Source organism: Myotis brandtii, unplaced genomic scaffold, assembly GCF_000412655.1.
Source record: "Myotis brandtii unplaced genomic scaffold, ASM41265v1 scaffold2038, whole genome shotgun sequence".
Classification (NCBI taxonomy): domain Eukaryota; kingdom Metazoa; phylum Chordata; class Mammalia; order Chiroptera; family Vespertilionidae; genus Myotis; species Myotis brandtii.
Genome location: NW_005357594.1, coordinates 73,419 through 86,960, shown reverse-complemented (window position 1 = coordinate 86,960; position 13,542 = coordinate 73,419). Strand labels below are relative to the sequence as shown.

Here is a 13,542-nt window from a genome sequence, read left to right as displayed (position 1 = left end):
ATCCGCTCAGTGGAGGGCAGGAAGAAGGCCTTCTTCACCTGTGGCTCCCATCTCACTGTGGTTTGCCTCTTCTATGGAACTGGTATCTTCAACTACATGCGTCTGGGTACAGAGGAGGCTTCAGATAAGGATAAAGGGGTTGGGATTTTCAACACAGTTATCAACCCCATGCTGAACCCACTTATCTACAGCCTTAGAAACCCTGATGTTCAGGGTGCCCTGTGGCGGGTATTTGTGGGGAGGCGGTTGTTGACCTGAGGGGTGATAGGGTCTCTCCTTTTCTGCCTCTTTGGGTTCAGAAAAATTTCCCATAAAGTCAGGAACCTGGGGAAATGATTATGAATGATTCGTTTACAGGTCTTCATGTTGGAAATTTTTGTGTGTTGTGTTTGTCCTGCAAAGAAATCCTACATAATTTATTCATACCATAATATTTATTGAATTGCTTCTGTGATAGAAATGCTCCTGTAGGGCACAGATGAACAAAATAGACAAAAGTCTCTACACCAGCGGTTCTCAACCTGTGGGTCGCGACCCCTTTGGGGGTCGAACGACCCTTTCACAGGGGTTGCCTAAGACCATCGGAAAACACATATATAATTACATATTGTTTTTGTGATTAATCACTATGCTTTAATTATGTTCAATTTGTAACAATGAAATTCGGGGTCACCACAACATGAGGAACTCTATTAAAGGGTCGAGGCCTTAGGAAGGTTGAGAACCACTGCTCTACACGCATGCAACTCACATTCTTTTCTTTTTTCTGTTTTTTAAAAATCTTGCAGTTCACATTATAATGAAGGGAAAGCAAAGAAATGAAATAAATAAGCATCATATATGATAGATCACGTCGTGATTTGTGCTATAGAGAAAGACAGGTAGATAAGGGGACATGAGGTTATGATATGCCCTGGCAAGTTGCTACCTTGTTTTTGGCTATGCTCACTTTCCATGTAGAGTTGACACCTTGGAAGCCAGGTAGTTCTGGGCAGCAAGGAAGGATTATTTGCTTAATCACAGCCCTAATTGCCAAGAATAGAACTCTGAAGTTTTCTTTTCGTGGGAAATGTGAGATTCCTTCTCGATCAGGGTACAGAAAGCTGTTTTAAACTAGTGCCAAGGAATATTATATTCTGTTCGCCTTTCCCCTCCAAGAAAATCAGTTCCTTTTCTTTAATAACATAAAAACCCCGTACGATATCTAGGGGACAGGTAGAGTCTAGAGAGGGAAATAGCCTATTAAATAAAAGCTACATTAATGCATAAATGATATATCTTCAGGTCAAAAAAGGTATGCTTCATCTCCATCCTCTGCCATATTTTTCTCTTATTGAGTCATCTTCCCCACATATATGGCAAAGCCTTTGAAAGAGTAAGCGCTTATGCTCCACCCATATCCCGAGACTTTTCAATGTAGAATGTCCACCATAACCTTCTCCTCCAGTCTTACTTTTCTCTCCCAAAACTCCTAGCTCAGAAAATATCCATGATGTAGTCCCTGGGCGTGATGCTTCTTTCTGAATTTAATTTCAGGATTAGTACAAAAGTGCAGCTCCAGCCCAGAGAATTTCCACTTCTTGGTGTTCATCCAGCTTCAGCTCATCCATTCCTGATTTGTGTCTCTTCTCCAGCCTCCATCGGAAGGCTATTTCCCTGTCCTGGCAGTTCTGCTGTGATGTCCCTCAGCTGTATCACTCCTAAAACTGCCCATGGCTACACCTGGAGCTCGTCTGCTCTGTGATCTCTTCTTGGAGCCAAGGAACTGGAAGGATGAGCTGAAATGGGATGGGGAAAAAGACATGAGAGTGGTCTATTGTTGTCGCTCTAGGGTTCAGAAAGCCCCACTTCGGGCGTCCATTTATGCCAGGGTTCATGTCCCAGCATCAAGAAGGGTTCAGGAATCTGGAAAAGGGGCTGCGTGTAGATGACATAGGAATCCAGAGACTAATAAAGAGTCCAGAGACGAGATATAATTTTGAAAGGCATTGGGGGTCAGAGGACCTTCAGCTAAAGGAACTGAAGAGTCCCTCCTTGTCTTGGACCCTTGCTTTTATTAACACAATTTGTCCTAAGGCAAGGTGGAGATAATACACTTCAAAGGGTAAGGTTTCAAAGGGTACAGAGTCCATTGTCAGAATGGGAATAGCCTACGGCTGTTCAGGTGTTTGGCCAGTAGGAGGCAATAACATGTAGATTAAGATGCCCTTTAACTGTCTGGCAGCCACAATCAGTTTCCTATTCAGGTTTGGGGAAATGCCTTTAGCCATTCCCAACAGGTGACTACATGTGTGACTCAACCCTGTTGAGTCCCCAAGTCTCATCAACCTTTTGATGAAACTCTTAAAATTATGACATGCTGGAATTGGTCTATGGCAGTGGTCAATGGGACAGGATTGGGCATGAAGATGAGATGTGAGGATAGAAGGAGGGATGGGACAAAAGGAGGGTGAGCAAAAGCGATGAACTGTTTCCTGGAGCTGAACCCAGAAAGAAGGATAGAAAGTAGGGAAAGGACATGAGAAAATGGGAGATAAGAAAGGATGAGAGAATTAGGAGCATCAAGCGAGATGACTAAGGAATGTTGAGGTCAAAGACGGACGTGGAGAAAATGCAGAATGAGCAGGGGTTGGAGATAAGGACAAAATTCATACTGTGGAATGACTTCCCTTTAGCTGTGGCCATGTAATAAATAACACCTTTGATGTTATTGTTTTTCCCTTCTCAGAAGGAAAAAAATGTTTAAATTTTGCCAAAGGAATAATGATGCAAAGTTGTCTGGGAAGTCCTCCGATGCTTCCTCTGGCTAGCTGACAATCTTAGAAGGTCAGAGGGGGGCTGACGGATGGGGAGAGGGAGGGAAGATGTGTTTGGTGAGGTTTTATCCTCCACAGCCCCCCTGGGCCATCAAAGTCACCAGCCTCCTGCCTTTGCGGGCAGCGCCTGCCAATACAGTCTAATGAGCAGAGGTGAAGTGTGTTGCTTTCCTGACACTCTTGGTTCTGCAGACACTGTGGGGTTGGAGAGAATGAGCTTCTCTCACAGGGCAAAATTCTCATGAAGGAAAACCAGGCATATGGGCTGTAACCGCTGCTCTGTGACCTTGGAGACTTCCTTTCTGTGGGCGGGCTTGTTTCTACCTTTTCCATAAGGACCCGGACCAGATCATCTCCCCATGGTTCTTCACATTTAACTACCTTTGGTTACACTATTCTGGATGAACTGTTTCCTAGGGCGGAACCCAGAAAATATTTCGGGAGCATTACCACTACCATTTTTACCACTTTATTAGCCTCTGAGCATTTAGCACGGCCCCAACTCATCTCATCTGTTAGCCCGGAGGGTAATCTCTTACTCCAAGGCCTTGGCATGCTTCCCCCTGAACATTCATCTCAAACTCTTAAGGGTGCTTTCCTTGGAAATTGTTTCCTATGTTCTACCTCTCCTCCAAGACCAAAGAGGTTCGTTAACATGTATATTTCTTCTGCATTTCACTCTTTGCACCCCCCAATTGTAAATATCTTTAGTTAACAAGTATTTAGAAATGTTATATCTGATAGTGGAAACATTCAGACTATATTATTTGGTCAAGTAGGAAGTAAAAAGACAAGTGTCTTTTGACATTTGGATCCAAGTGTCACTGTACCACAAAGGCCATCATTCAGAGTTAACTCGTTCAAGAACTTTATGTTTATTCCTCCAGAGATTTTGCACATATATGGCATGCATATTCCACATCCTGAGAACCATCACTGTTCTGTGATCTGCTTTTTATTTTCCCCACACATTATGGAATATAACCTTTTTCATGACAAAGACTAAACTCATCCTTTTTCTGTTTTAATGGTAGCACAATACAGCATTGTATGCATAAACCTTATTCACTTAGTCCAACTTCTATTGATATAATGTGGGTTTCCAATTATTTTGTAATAACAAATAATGCTGTGATGACTATCTTTACAAAGAGATCTTTCCAAATTTCTATAATTATTTACCTAGGATTAATTCCTATGAGACACTTTGAGAGATATTTTAAAATGCAAATATAAACTTTGAACACACTTATATATTTTCCTCTTACTTACCAAAACGTTTGCACTAGTTTGTACATCCACTAGGTTATGATAGTACCGTTAATGGTTGCTATAAATAAATATCTTTAATTCTTATGATCAGAAGGTTGAGAAATGGCTATATATACTTAAAAACGTTTTTAAATCGTCACCTGAGGACATGTAGAGAGAGGGGATAGAAAAAGAGAGAGACAGAGAGACAGAGAGAGTGAGAGAGATGCTTCACACAACTGAGGCACACTTTTCAAATATTTGTAAGCAAATTTCTTCTCTTGGAATTGCAGTTTGAGAGCTTTTGTACTCTTTTTCATTGGATTTTTTTTGTTAGAAAATTTCAATTGTTATGGATATCAGTTTTTTGCCATGACACTTGCAAATGGTTTCTCTAGCTTGCCATTTGTTCTAATGTGATCTGCGTTTTGCCAAATAGATGTGTTACATTTTTATGTGATCAAATCTGTTTTTTCTTATCATGCTCTTTGATCTTGTGTCTCACTTTGTGTGGTAAAGATGTTTTCCACCTTATCAGGAAGATAGGCTAGGTTGTATTGTGCTAACGAAGCCCTAAATCTCAGTGGTTTGCAGCAGCAAAGGTTAATTTCATAGTCATGTGACTTCAATGATCTGATGGATCTAAAGAGTTTCTGTTTTTGGTTTGTTCATCTTTTTTCTTATTGTAAAGATGAGAGTAAGGACTTCCAAGCTCTTATATGTCACAGTGGAAACCAGAAGTCAATATTTTATTTGACAGTGACCTGTGGTGGACACGACTTCCATTTTCCCTTTTCTAACAGCTGCCAATTTCCACATCCAGGTGGTTCTGGGGTGTGTGGTTCAGGGGCCCCAGAGTGGAGGTATCGGCACATCGAACTGGCCAGACCAGAGTGATGACGATTATATGTGGACATGTGACTTCAATGAGTTAATAAGATTCTTTATATTAGTCACAAGGAAAAAATTCTGGATGTTCTCAATTAAATGAGAGCAGCCGGAGAGTGAGAGAAAGAGAAGAGCAGTTAGCCTGTAATAGCAGGGAGCCAGCTCACAAAGGACTGCTCCCATTTCTGAGTGTCGTTTGGAACTTGAATTGACTTCCAGGCAGCTAATTTCCTGATGATCTGAAAGAGAGAAAAAATACCCCTATTTGTAGTAGAATGTTAACGAGCACTATGTTGCTAAAAATGAATAATGTTACTTTTGCTTTTATCTATTGCACTTAAGAGTTCCTGTAGCTTTCTCTCCTTTCTGAACCTCAACAGGCAAATAAACCCAAACAAAACAAAAACTACGGCTTGTGTCTCTCTCCTGGTGAAAGTGTAGGGCTGGATTTGTAGAAGTTGTTTTTGAAAAATGTATCAAAGCTCTGAATAATAAAAACTTTTGGTCCAGCAAGTCCACTTCACCAATTTTGCCGAAGGAAACAATCATGTAAGCTAACAAAACAAAGGCATTTATTTCCACACTGTTGCAAACAATGGGAAAAAAAACTGTAGGCAACTAACTATTGAATATTGGGAAGCGTATTAAATGAATTCTGATATATTAATTGAATTGCACACTGAAATACTGCATAGGCATTATAGTAATATAGCTGAGTATTTACCAATGTAGATATTATTGTGTAAATGAAAAAAAACACCAAAAAAACAAGTTTTAAAACAATTTGAATTCATTCTGAAAAAATATATATTTAGCCAAGATCAAAGTTTAAAATTTAAATACAGCTAATTGTTTTTGGCTTATTTTTACTTGAATATTTCTACAGTAATCCATATTGTTGGTTTAATAAAAACAATAAAAGTTAAAAACAGTAAACATTCAATGGTATCTCCTAGCCTACACGATATATTCCAAGCTCTTCAACAAGGCACTGGCGGCCTGTCCCCCCACGATGTCCTCCTCAGCCACAGGGCTTGCTGTGGCTTGGTCATCAGTTACACTCAGCTGGGACAGTCCTTGTATGCATCAAGGTGTTTATACCCCATTGCCTTTTTGTCCAGTTGTTCTGCTTAATAACAACTACACTGACTATGGGTCATGCCCTCTGCTCTTGTACATGATCTCATTTGATCCTCAAAGCTACCCCCCTCCCAATTTACACAATGCTATTGTTCAAAGTTTACAGAGAAGAAAAGGATGCTTAGAATGGTGAGGTGACTTCCACAAACATCCTAGGAATGGGGAAATCTGTTCATGGCTAATGGGAATATCCCCTCTACATCATGCCTCCTCCCCTCTGGGAGTGATCTTATTTCCCCCTGGCCACTTTTCCTGGGTGACTCATCAGCATTCATTAATCTTAGCTTAGCTTTCACCACCATTAGGAAGTCTTCCCTGAATCCTCCATCACTGACAAGGCAGGCTTGGCTTTCCTACGTTATGCCCCCAACCCTCCTGCCCAGACCATAACCTTGCATTAAAGTGATCTTCTTCCCGTCCATAGTGATATAATTCATATTTGTAACCCAATTAGAGGCCCTTAATAGGCATTTAGTCATTATCAATGGAATGATATGAACCTCTGATCAATTCAACTGTCTCAAAGTCTAGGTCAGTGCTGGCTCCCCTGACTCATTTGTAAAGAATTGCTCTCTCTTCCAAATGCCACCACCCAATGACTCATCCTCTTGTCAGTTACTATCCCCTTTCTAGCCATTGCATATTACAGAGCAGATTGAACCTAAGTAGAAATTGGGTCTCCCATTTACCTTCTCCCTGCCTACTCCACTCACTGTTAGGGTTTTTGCCAGTGACACAGGCTGTGAAAGAATTCACAGCTAAAAGAAGGGATGAAGTTTATTTTACATTTCACAAAGGGAAAGGGCTAAGTACTAATAATTAATACAAGGCAAGAAACAAAAAGCAGCTTCCCCTTTTAAAGGGTAATGGCTCCTGATGCTAGGTGATAAGGAAGGGAGGAGTATTTGGGGTTAAAGTTGAGTTTGTTTGTTTTTCAGGAGACAGTCTTGGCAAATGTCCTAGGAAGATGCCTAGAGTAAAAGTTATGAAGAGTTCAAAGAGGTTTGTTTGAAGGGGAAGAAGGAAGGGAACTTTCTCCTAACTAGAGACTCCTTGGTGGGAATTATCCCCGAGTTGTAAAAGCAGCAGGAAGGAGGGGTATGCAGGAATGTAGCCTTGAGAATAGCTTACCTTGCCCTGCAGTTTGAACAGAGGGGCAATTTGAATCAGAGGAGCTAATAATCGTAAGGTTTAATTACCAGGTGCTTCTCAAAAATTGTGGAAAGCTACAGCAAAGAAAAAGAAAGGCCTTTTTTTCTGTCCTTACACTCACCACCACTCCTGTTCAGGAATGTGTGTTGATATTCTTGAGAGTTTTGTTTTGAGTGAAGAATGGAGTGCTTGCAAGGGCAGTGGAGTGAGGAGCCACAGTAATAGAAACTAGGATGGGCTGCCCAGGGATAGGGTCTTCGACAGGAAACTATAAGAAGGAGAAAGGCACAGTCAGTATTGTTTAAGGCCCAAGAGACAAAAATCAACCCAGAACAAAGGAGAGAACTTTTCTGCCCTTTGCCTGAATTGGAAGGTCTTTGTCCAGAGAGACTCTGGGTCAGATTGAAGTACTGGGAGCTTTGCCCAATAGAGTGTCAGGAGCTGGGCAGCCTCGCCCAGAACACTTACAATGAGGGTAGTGCAAGGTGTCTCCTCCAAATGGCTTACAAGCAGTGGGCGCCTTAGAGAAGGCCAGTCAGAGCTCAGGAGCATGAGTAAATGGGTGTTAGAGGCACAAGTGATCTCCCTAGGCTATAACTGGATATATCCAGTTATATGCAGATGAGATTGTGGTCCTCTGGTCAGGGAAATTGAAGGATTTGATCCTGCAAACTTCTAATATTAATGTTGGTGAGACTTTACTTATTGCCAATGCTGGTGAGGTCTGGGGTACTTTGGGTTACACATACGTGTCTTTTTTTTTTTCATCACAGATATATGAGATCATTCTGAGCTGAAATTATGTCCTAATCACTCCTGTAACCCACATAGGATAATGCCCTGCACATGGTAGAAGATATTCCAAGTCTTCACTATAATGTCTTGTTCAAAATTATCCTTATGTCAACATCCAGTAGGCTTTGACTAGGAGGAGTCTTCGTAGAGCTGCATGCATGTCCTTGTTCCTCAGGCTGTAGATGAAAGGGTTCATCATGGGGGTGACCACAGCATACATCACTGTGGCCACTGAGTCCTTTATAGAGTAGGTGTTCAGGGGCTTTAGATATATCATACAAAGTGTCCCATAGAAGAGGGTGACCACAGCTAGATGGGAGGCACATGTGGAGAAGGCTTTGTACTTGCTAGAGGCTGATGGTATTCGGAGGATGGCTCTGACAATCCAGACATAAGACATAATTATGATCCCTAAGGAGGTGAAGAAGAAGAAGCAGCCCAAGACCATCTGCCCTGTGTGAATGACTTGGGTGTTGGAACACGCGAGCCTCAGCAGGACATACATCTCACAGAAGATGTAGTGGATCTTTCGAGATCCACAGAAGGTCACCCTGCTCATGAGGAGGGTGAGGAAGAAACCATAAAGAAAAGAGGTCACCCAACAGAAAGAGAGGAGCAAAATACAGAGCCTAGGGCTCATGGCTGTGACATAGTGAAGGGGATGGCAGATGGCCATGTAGCGGTCATATGCCATTGTCGCCAGGATGAAGTTATCCAGGGTCACCAAGGAGACCAGGAAGTGGAGTTGTGTCAGACATCCTGTGTAGGAAATGGCTTTGTTCTGGGACTGAAGGTTCACCAGGATCTTGGGGACTGTGTTAGTGACAAAGAAGAGGTCGGTGAAGGAGAGGTTGGCCAAGAATAAGTACATGGGAGTGTGCAGGTGCGCATCAGAACCAATGGCTAGGATGATGAGCCCATTTCCTACCACAGTGACCAGGTACATGGACAGGAACATCCAAAACAGGACCTGCTGGTCTTCAGGGCGCTCTGACATCCCCAGGAGTATGAAATCTGAGATCCCACTCTGGTTGCCTCCATGCATTTCCCCAATTGTCTGCAACAGTAGCACCAACAAGCATTTACTAAGTGTACTCAATTGATTAAGGACATTCAGATCAGCAAAATCATCTATGTTTTTAGCATTAAAAATGTCTTAGACTAAATTTTTAAAACATAAGCAGAAAAATAATAACAGAGAAAGCTTTCTGCAACTTAATCATTCCGGCATACTCAGTATAGAAACAATGCCTTATCTTGTTTAAAATCCTATCATCTTATAATACTCTTGAAGTGCTTAAAGATTTGTATGTTAAAGTATGGTAGTATATCGATTTTTAAATGAATATTATGGGCAATGGATATTATGCAATTGGACAAAAGGAAAACATTAAAAATATTGGATGGGAAAAGAAAAAATTATCCTTATTTGCTAATAGAATGATATATCTGGTAAACGTAAGATAATCAACTGAAATGCCGTCTATATATAACATATAAAAGCCTAATATTCAAATTGTACCCACGGGAGTTAGATCGGGAGACTGATCGCTCATTATGATGTGCACTGACCACCAGGGGGCGGCGGGGAATGAAGGAAGGCCCTGATTGGCCCTGACAGTGGTAGCCAGGGAAGGGAGGCCCCGACTGGCAGCTGGAAGGCCCCGATTGGCCCTGATTGCCAGCCAGGCCTAGGGACCCTACCTGTGCATGAATTTCGTGCACTGGGCCTCTTGTGTGAAATGAAAAGGGATTCCAGTAACGTGGCCATTCCCACAATGAATAGATTGGTGCTCACAGTAAGTTATATAGTGTGGTGATCAAGAAAAGGTGAAGGGATTATGAAGTACAAATTAGCCCTGGCAGGTGTGGCTCAGGCTGGGAATCCTCCCATGCACTGAAAGGTGGCCAGTTCAATTGCTGATCAGGGCTCATTCCAGGCTTGATCCCTGGGAAGGGGTGTGTAGGAGGCAGCCAATCAATGTTTCTCTCTTACACTCTCCCTTCCTGTCTCTGAAAGTCAATCAAAAAATCTTTAAAAAAAGAAGTACAAATAAGCACTTACAGAAATATAGATTACAGCATAGGGAATATAGTCAAATATATATGCCTAAGCAACCGTTAGGACCAAACAACCAGTCGCTATGATGCTCACTAACCACCGGGGGCAGACGCTCAATGCAGGAGCTGCCCCCTGGTGGTCAAGATGCTCCCACAACCAACCTCCCTATGTATGGGGCCAGATAGGTACTTGAAACATTGGGGGGACCACTCTGTAAAGTACATAATTTTCTAGCCACTATGCTGCACATTAAAACTAATACAGAATAATATTGAATATAAACTGTAATTAAAAAACTAAAAACTAAATAAATAAGTAGTTAAAGAAACAAAAGAGCATGCAATTGGAACTCCAGAATTCAAGTGTGAGTGCTGCCATTGACTAGTTGTGATATCTTAGACAAGTTACCTGAGCTCTTTAAGACTGCATTTATTCACTTGAAAAAAATGGGTCAAGTGTGACTAAAATAATTAATAAAGGGTTAACACAAAGGGTTGCATGCAGTGAGCACTTAATAAATATTGGCTGTTCTTATTACATGTAAACAATAATCAGGAATAATAAGGTCAAAATACAATGTGAAGCAATCCCATCCACACCATGACCAAACAAATCTACGCATTACAATGTTAACAAGAATCAGGCAGGATCTTCAAAGTCACCAGAGAAGCATAAAGTGAAGTTTTAATAAGTGGATAGACATTCCGAGATTCCAAATAGAAGGATGAAACATTGCAAAGGTGCATGTTCAACTATTAACCTATGCGAAGTTGATGTTCTCAGAGGCTTGTTAAGAAACAAACGATAATCTAAATTTCATCGAAAAGTAAGCGTGAAAGTAAAGTAGGAAAATGAGAAAGACTAACAAGGAGACACTTTCTCTGCCAAATGTTGAGGACTCTACAACAGTGTGGCCCTGGTGCTGGAGCGAACAGTTTCATAGAACTGGGCAGAAACACCAGCAACAGAGCCAACTACATGTGGAAGTTAGTGGATTGTTATGATAACAGGTAAAGGTTGCATTATATGCTGAATGGCTTTCAGACAAACTGTCTAATTATTTTGGGAAACAGTTTAACTTTTGTATCTTACCAAACAGATTTCAAATGTACTAGAGATTAAAATGACTTATTGTGACGACAGTTTAAATATCTTATAATTTTATATGCCAATTATACCTCAATAAAGCTGAAATAAAAAATGATAAAATAACTTGTTCCTCTTTCTTTTGAAAACAAGGCATATGTAATAAAAACTTTTAATTTAAAAAAGGAAATACAGCTGATCTTAAATTCATAGATAGATAACCACTGGATATATTTTGGTGTCTTTTCAGTTGAGACTTGAAGGACAGAACAGCTAGTCTTGTCAAGCCCTTTAAAGCACATCTGTTCCAATTATCTATAGGAACGTATGCACAGGTGACCCAGAGCGTTTCATTTGGATATACCAATACAAACGTCAAAGGGTACTTACTATTAATTAATATGGCTGAGCTTAACCAAAAACTAAGAAGAGAGAGAGACACACAGGAGATAAACAATGCAATAAATCACACAGGTTTATTTACCAGAGAGCTGATGGGTTTCAGTCCTTGGCAGGCCACCCGGAGACACTCGCTGACAGAGGAGACACACGGAGGTCGTCAAAATACGCTGCAGCAAGGAGCTCGGTCTCTTGACTCGAAGAGAGGCCTCTAGCAGTTTGGGCTCAGGCAGAGCAAGAATGGCAGTTTGGCAGTTTCCAGGGGGGAGGAGAGCGTCCTGTCTGTGGAGGGCAGACAAGCGTCTGAACCGCAGCAGATTTGCCCTCCTTAAATCCTTGAAGCTGGGCGTCTTCAGTGTCTCCTATCGGGTGCCATACACGGGTGCCGCCCTGTTATCTAGGTATACACTCAGGCGGGAAAGTTGTGACCATGTTCAAAGCTTATTAATCACACTCACACCTTATTTTTGGAGTTGTTTACAAGGTTTGGTCTAAGAATAAAATGGGGTCTACTTATGCTAACTTATGCTAATACAAAATGGAGTCTACTTTATGCTAACTAAACTTATTACTATAACAGGCTTCTTCAGGGTCTCATGTCAGTGTGCTCCGGTGGCCTTCTGGGCTTATCAGGATGCACACGCAGGGGGTTACAAGTTACTTATCAGGAGTTAACATGCTGGGAGTTGTTGGTCAGGAGTTACAAGTTATTTGTCACGAGTTAACATGCAGAGCGTTACAAGTTACTTATCAGGGTCTCACATACACACACACACAAGTTAAGTTTCACTTCTAAGTAAAGTTTAAAATTCACTCTAATAAAGAAATGAAATTTGATTATACTATCTTATACTCACTAAACTTATTACTGTAACAACATCGCAGAGAGAAAGCAAACGCAGTTTTGGGATTTATCTTAAACTATAATAAGACAGAAACATAGATGTGTGTATGTATAAGATGTTTATCAGGGTCTTGTTAAAACACACACACACACACACACACACACACACACACATACACACACACAAAAGCAACGTAAACTCCCTCCATTAGAGATACAAGGAAAGTGCACACTCCATATGATTAAGGGCACACAGTGAAGCCAGTCTAAGTCAGTATGTATTCCACTCATATGTGTGTTCATGATCATTGTTATATTAAAAACAATTCCTGCCCTAGCAGGTTTGGCTCAGTGGATAAAACGTCAGCCTGCAGACTGGAAGGTCCTGGGTTCGATTCCAGTCAAGGACATATGCCCAGGTTGTGGGGCTTGATCCCCAGAGGTAGGGGGGAAGGGGGCATGCAGCAGGCAGTCAATGATTCTCTCTCATCATTGATGTTTCTATCTCTCTCTCCCTCTTCCTTCCTCTCTCAAATCAATAAAAATATATTTTAAAACAAAACAACAATTTTACCTAGTAAAATAGAAAAAATACCAATTATGCTTCTGCGATACTGGTAGGATCTACTCCATGTCACCGTGAGCAGGAAAGGAGCAAATTCACGCAAAGTATGCGGTCCTGGCCGAGCACGCTCCTTGCTGCGCAAGGTTTGCTTTCTAGGTTACAGATCTGACCACCTCTCTTCCCTACAGCAGCTGAGCTCCCATCTCCTCCAGAGCAGCCCAGGTTTGTGGCCTGGTGGTCAAGGCCTCAGGATGCCCCATCCCCAGTGGATCTCCTGCTCCCCTGGTCATACACCCTTTACTCCAGCACTTTCCACAAGGTCACAAAATGCTTCACCTCTGTTCTACTGACTGGCTGTTCCTGTCACCACATGTACTTTCTCCTCTCTGCTTTCCCATTATCGGTCTGGTAAGACCCCTTATCTGACTCAAGCATTTCCTCCTGGTGACATCAACTCTTGCCCTGAGATACCACTTCAGCCTTTGTCTTATTTTGGTCTTTATGTATTTTAGTGATTGATCCCCTCCACATTTTGCTTAAAAAT

General features: G+C 41.6%; 2 protein-coding genes across 2 annotated transcripts in view; one reads left to right on the top strand and one right to left on the bottom strand.

Annotated features, from left to right (window-relative positions):
- Positions 1-258, top strand: part of LOC102242861 (olfactory receptor 3A2-like) — a 917-nt gene extending 659 nt beyond the window's left edge. Inside the window, exon 2 of the mRNA XM_005865300.2 lies at positions 1-258. Coding sequence (XP_005865362.2) covers positions 1-258 — 258 coding nt within the window.
- A 7,887-nt stretch (positions 259-8,145) lies between these two features.
- Positions 8,146-9,087, bottom strand: LOC102242549 (olfactory receptor 1D2). Its single transcript, XM_005865299.1, has one exon. The coding sequence runs from the start codon at positions 9,085-9,087 to the stop codon at positions 8,146-8,148; it is 942 nt and encodes a 313-aa protein (XP_005865361.1).
- Positions 9,088-13,542: the final 4,455 nt, after the last annotated feature.

Coding starts and splice junctions, on each gene's coding strand:
- LOC102242549 (XM_005865299.1), bottom strand. CDS start 9,087: ATGCATGGAGGCAACCAGAGTGGGATCTCAGATTTCATACTCCTGGGG.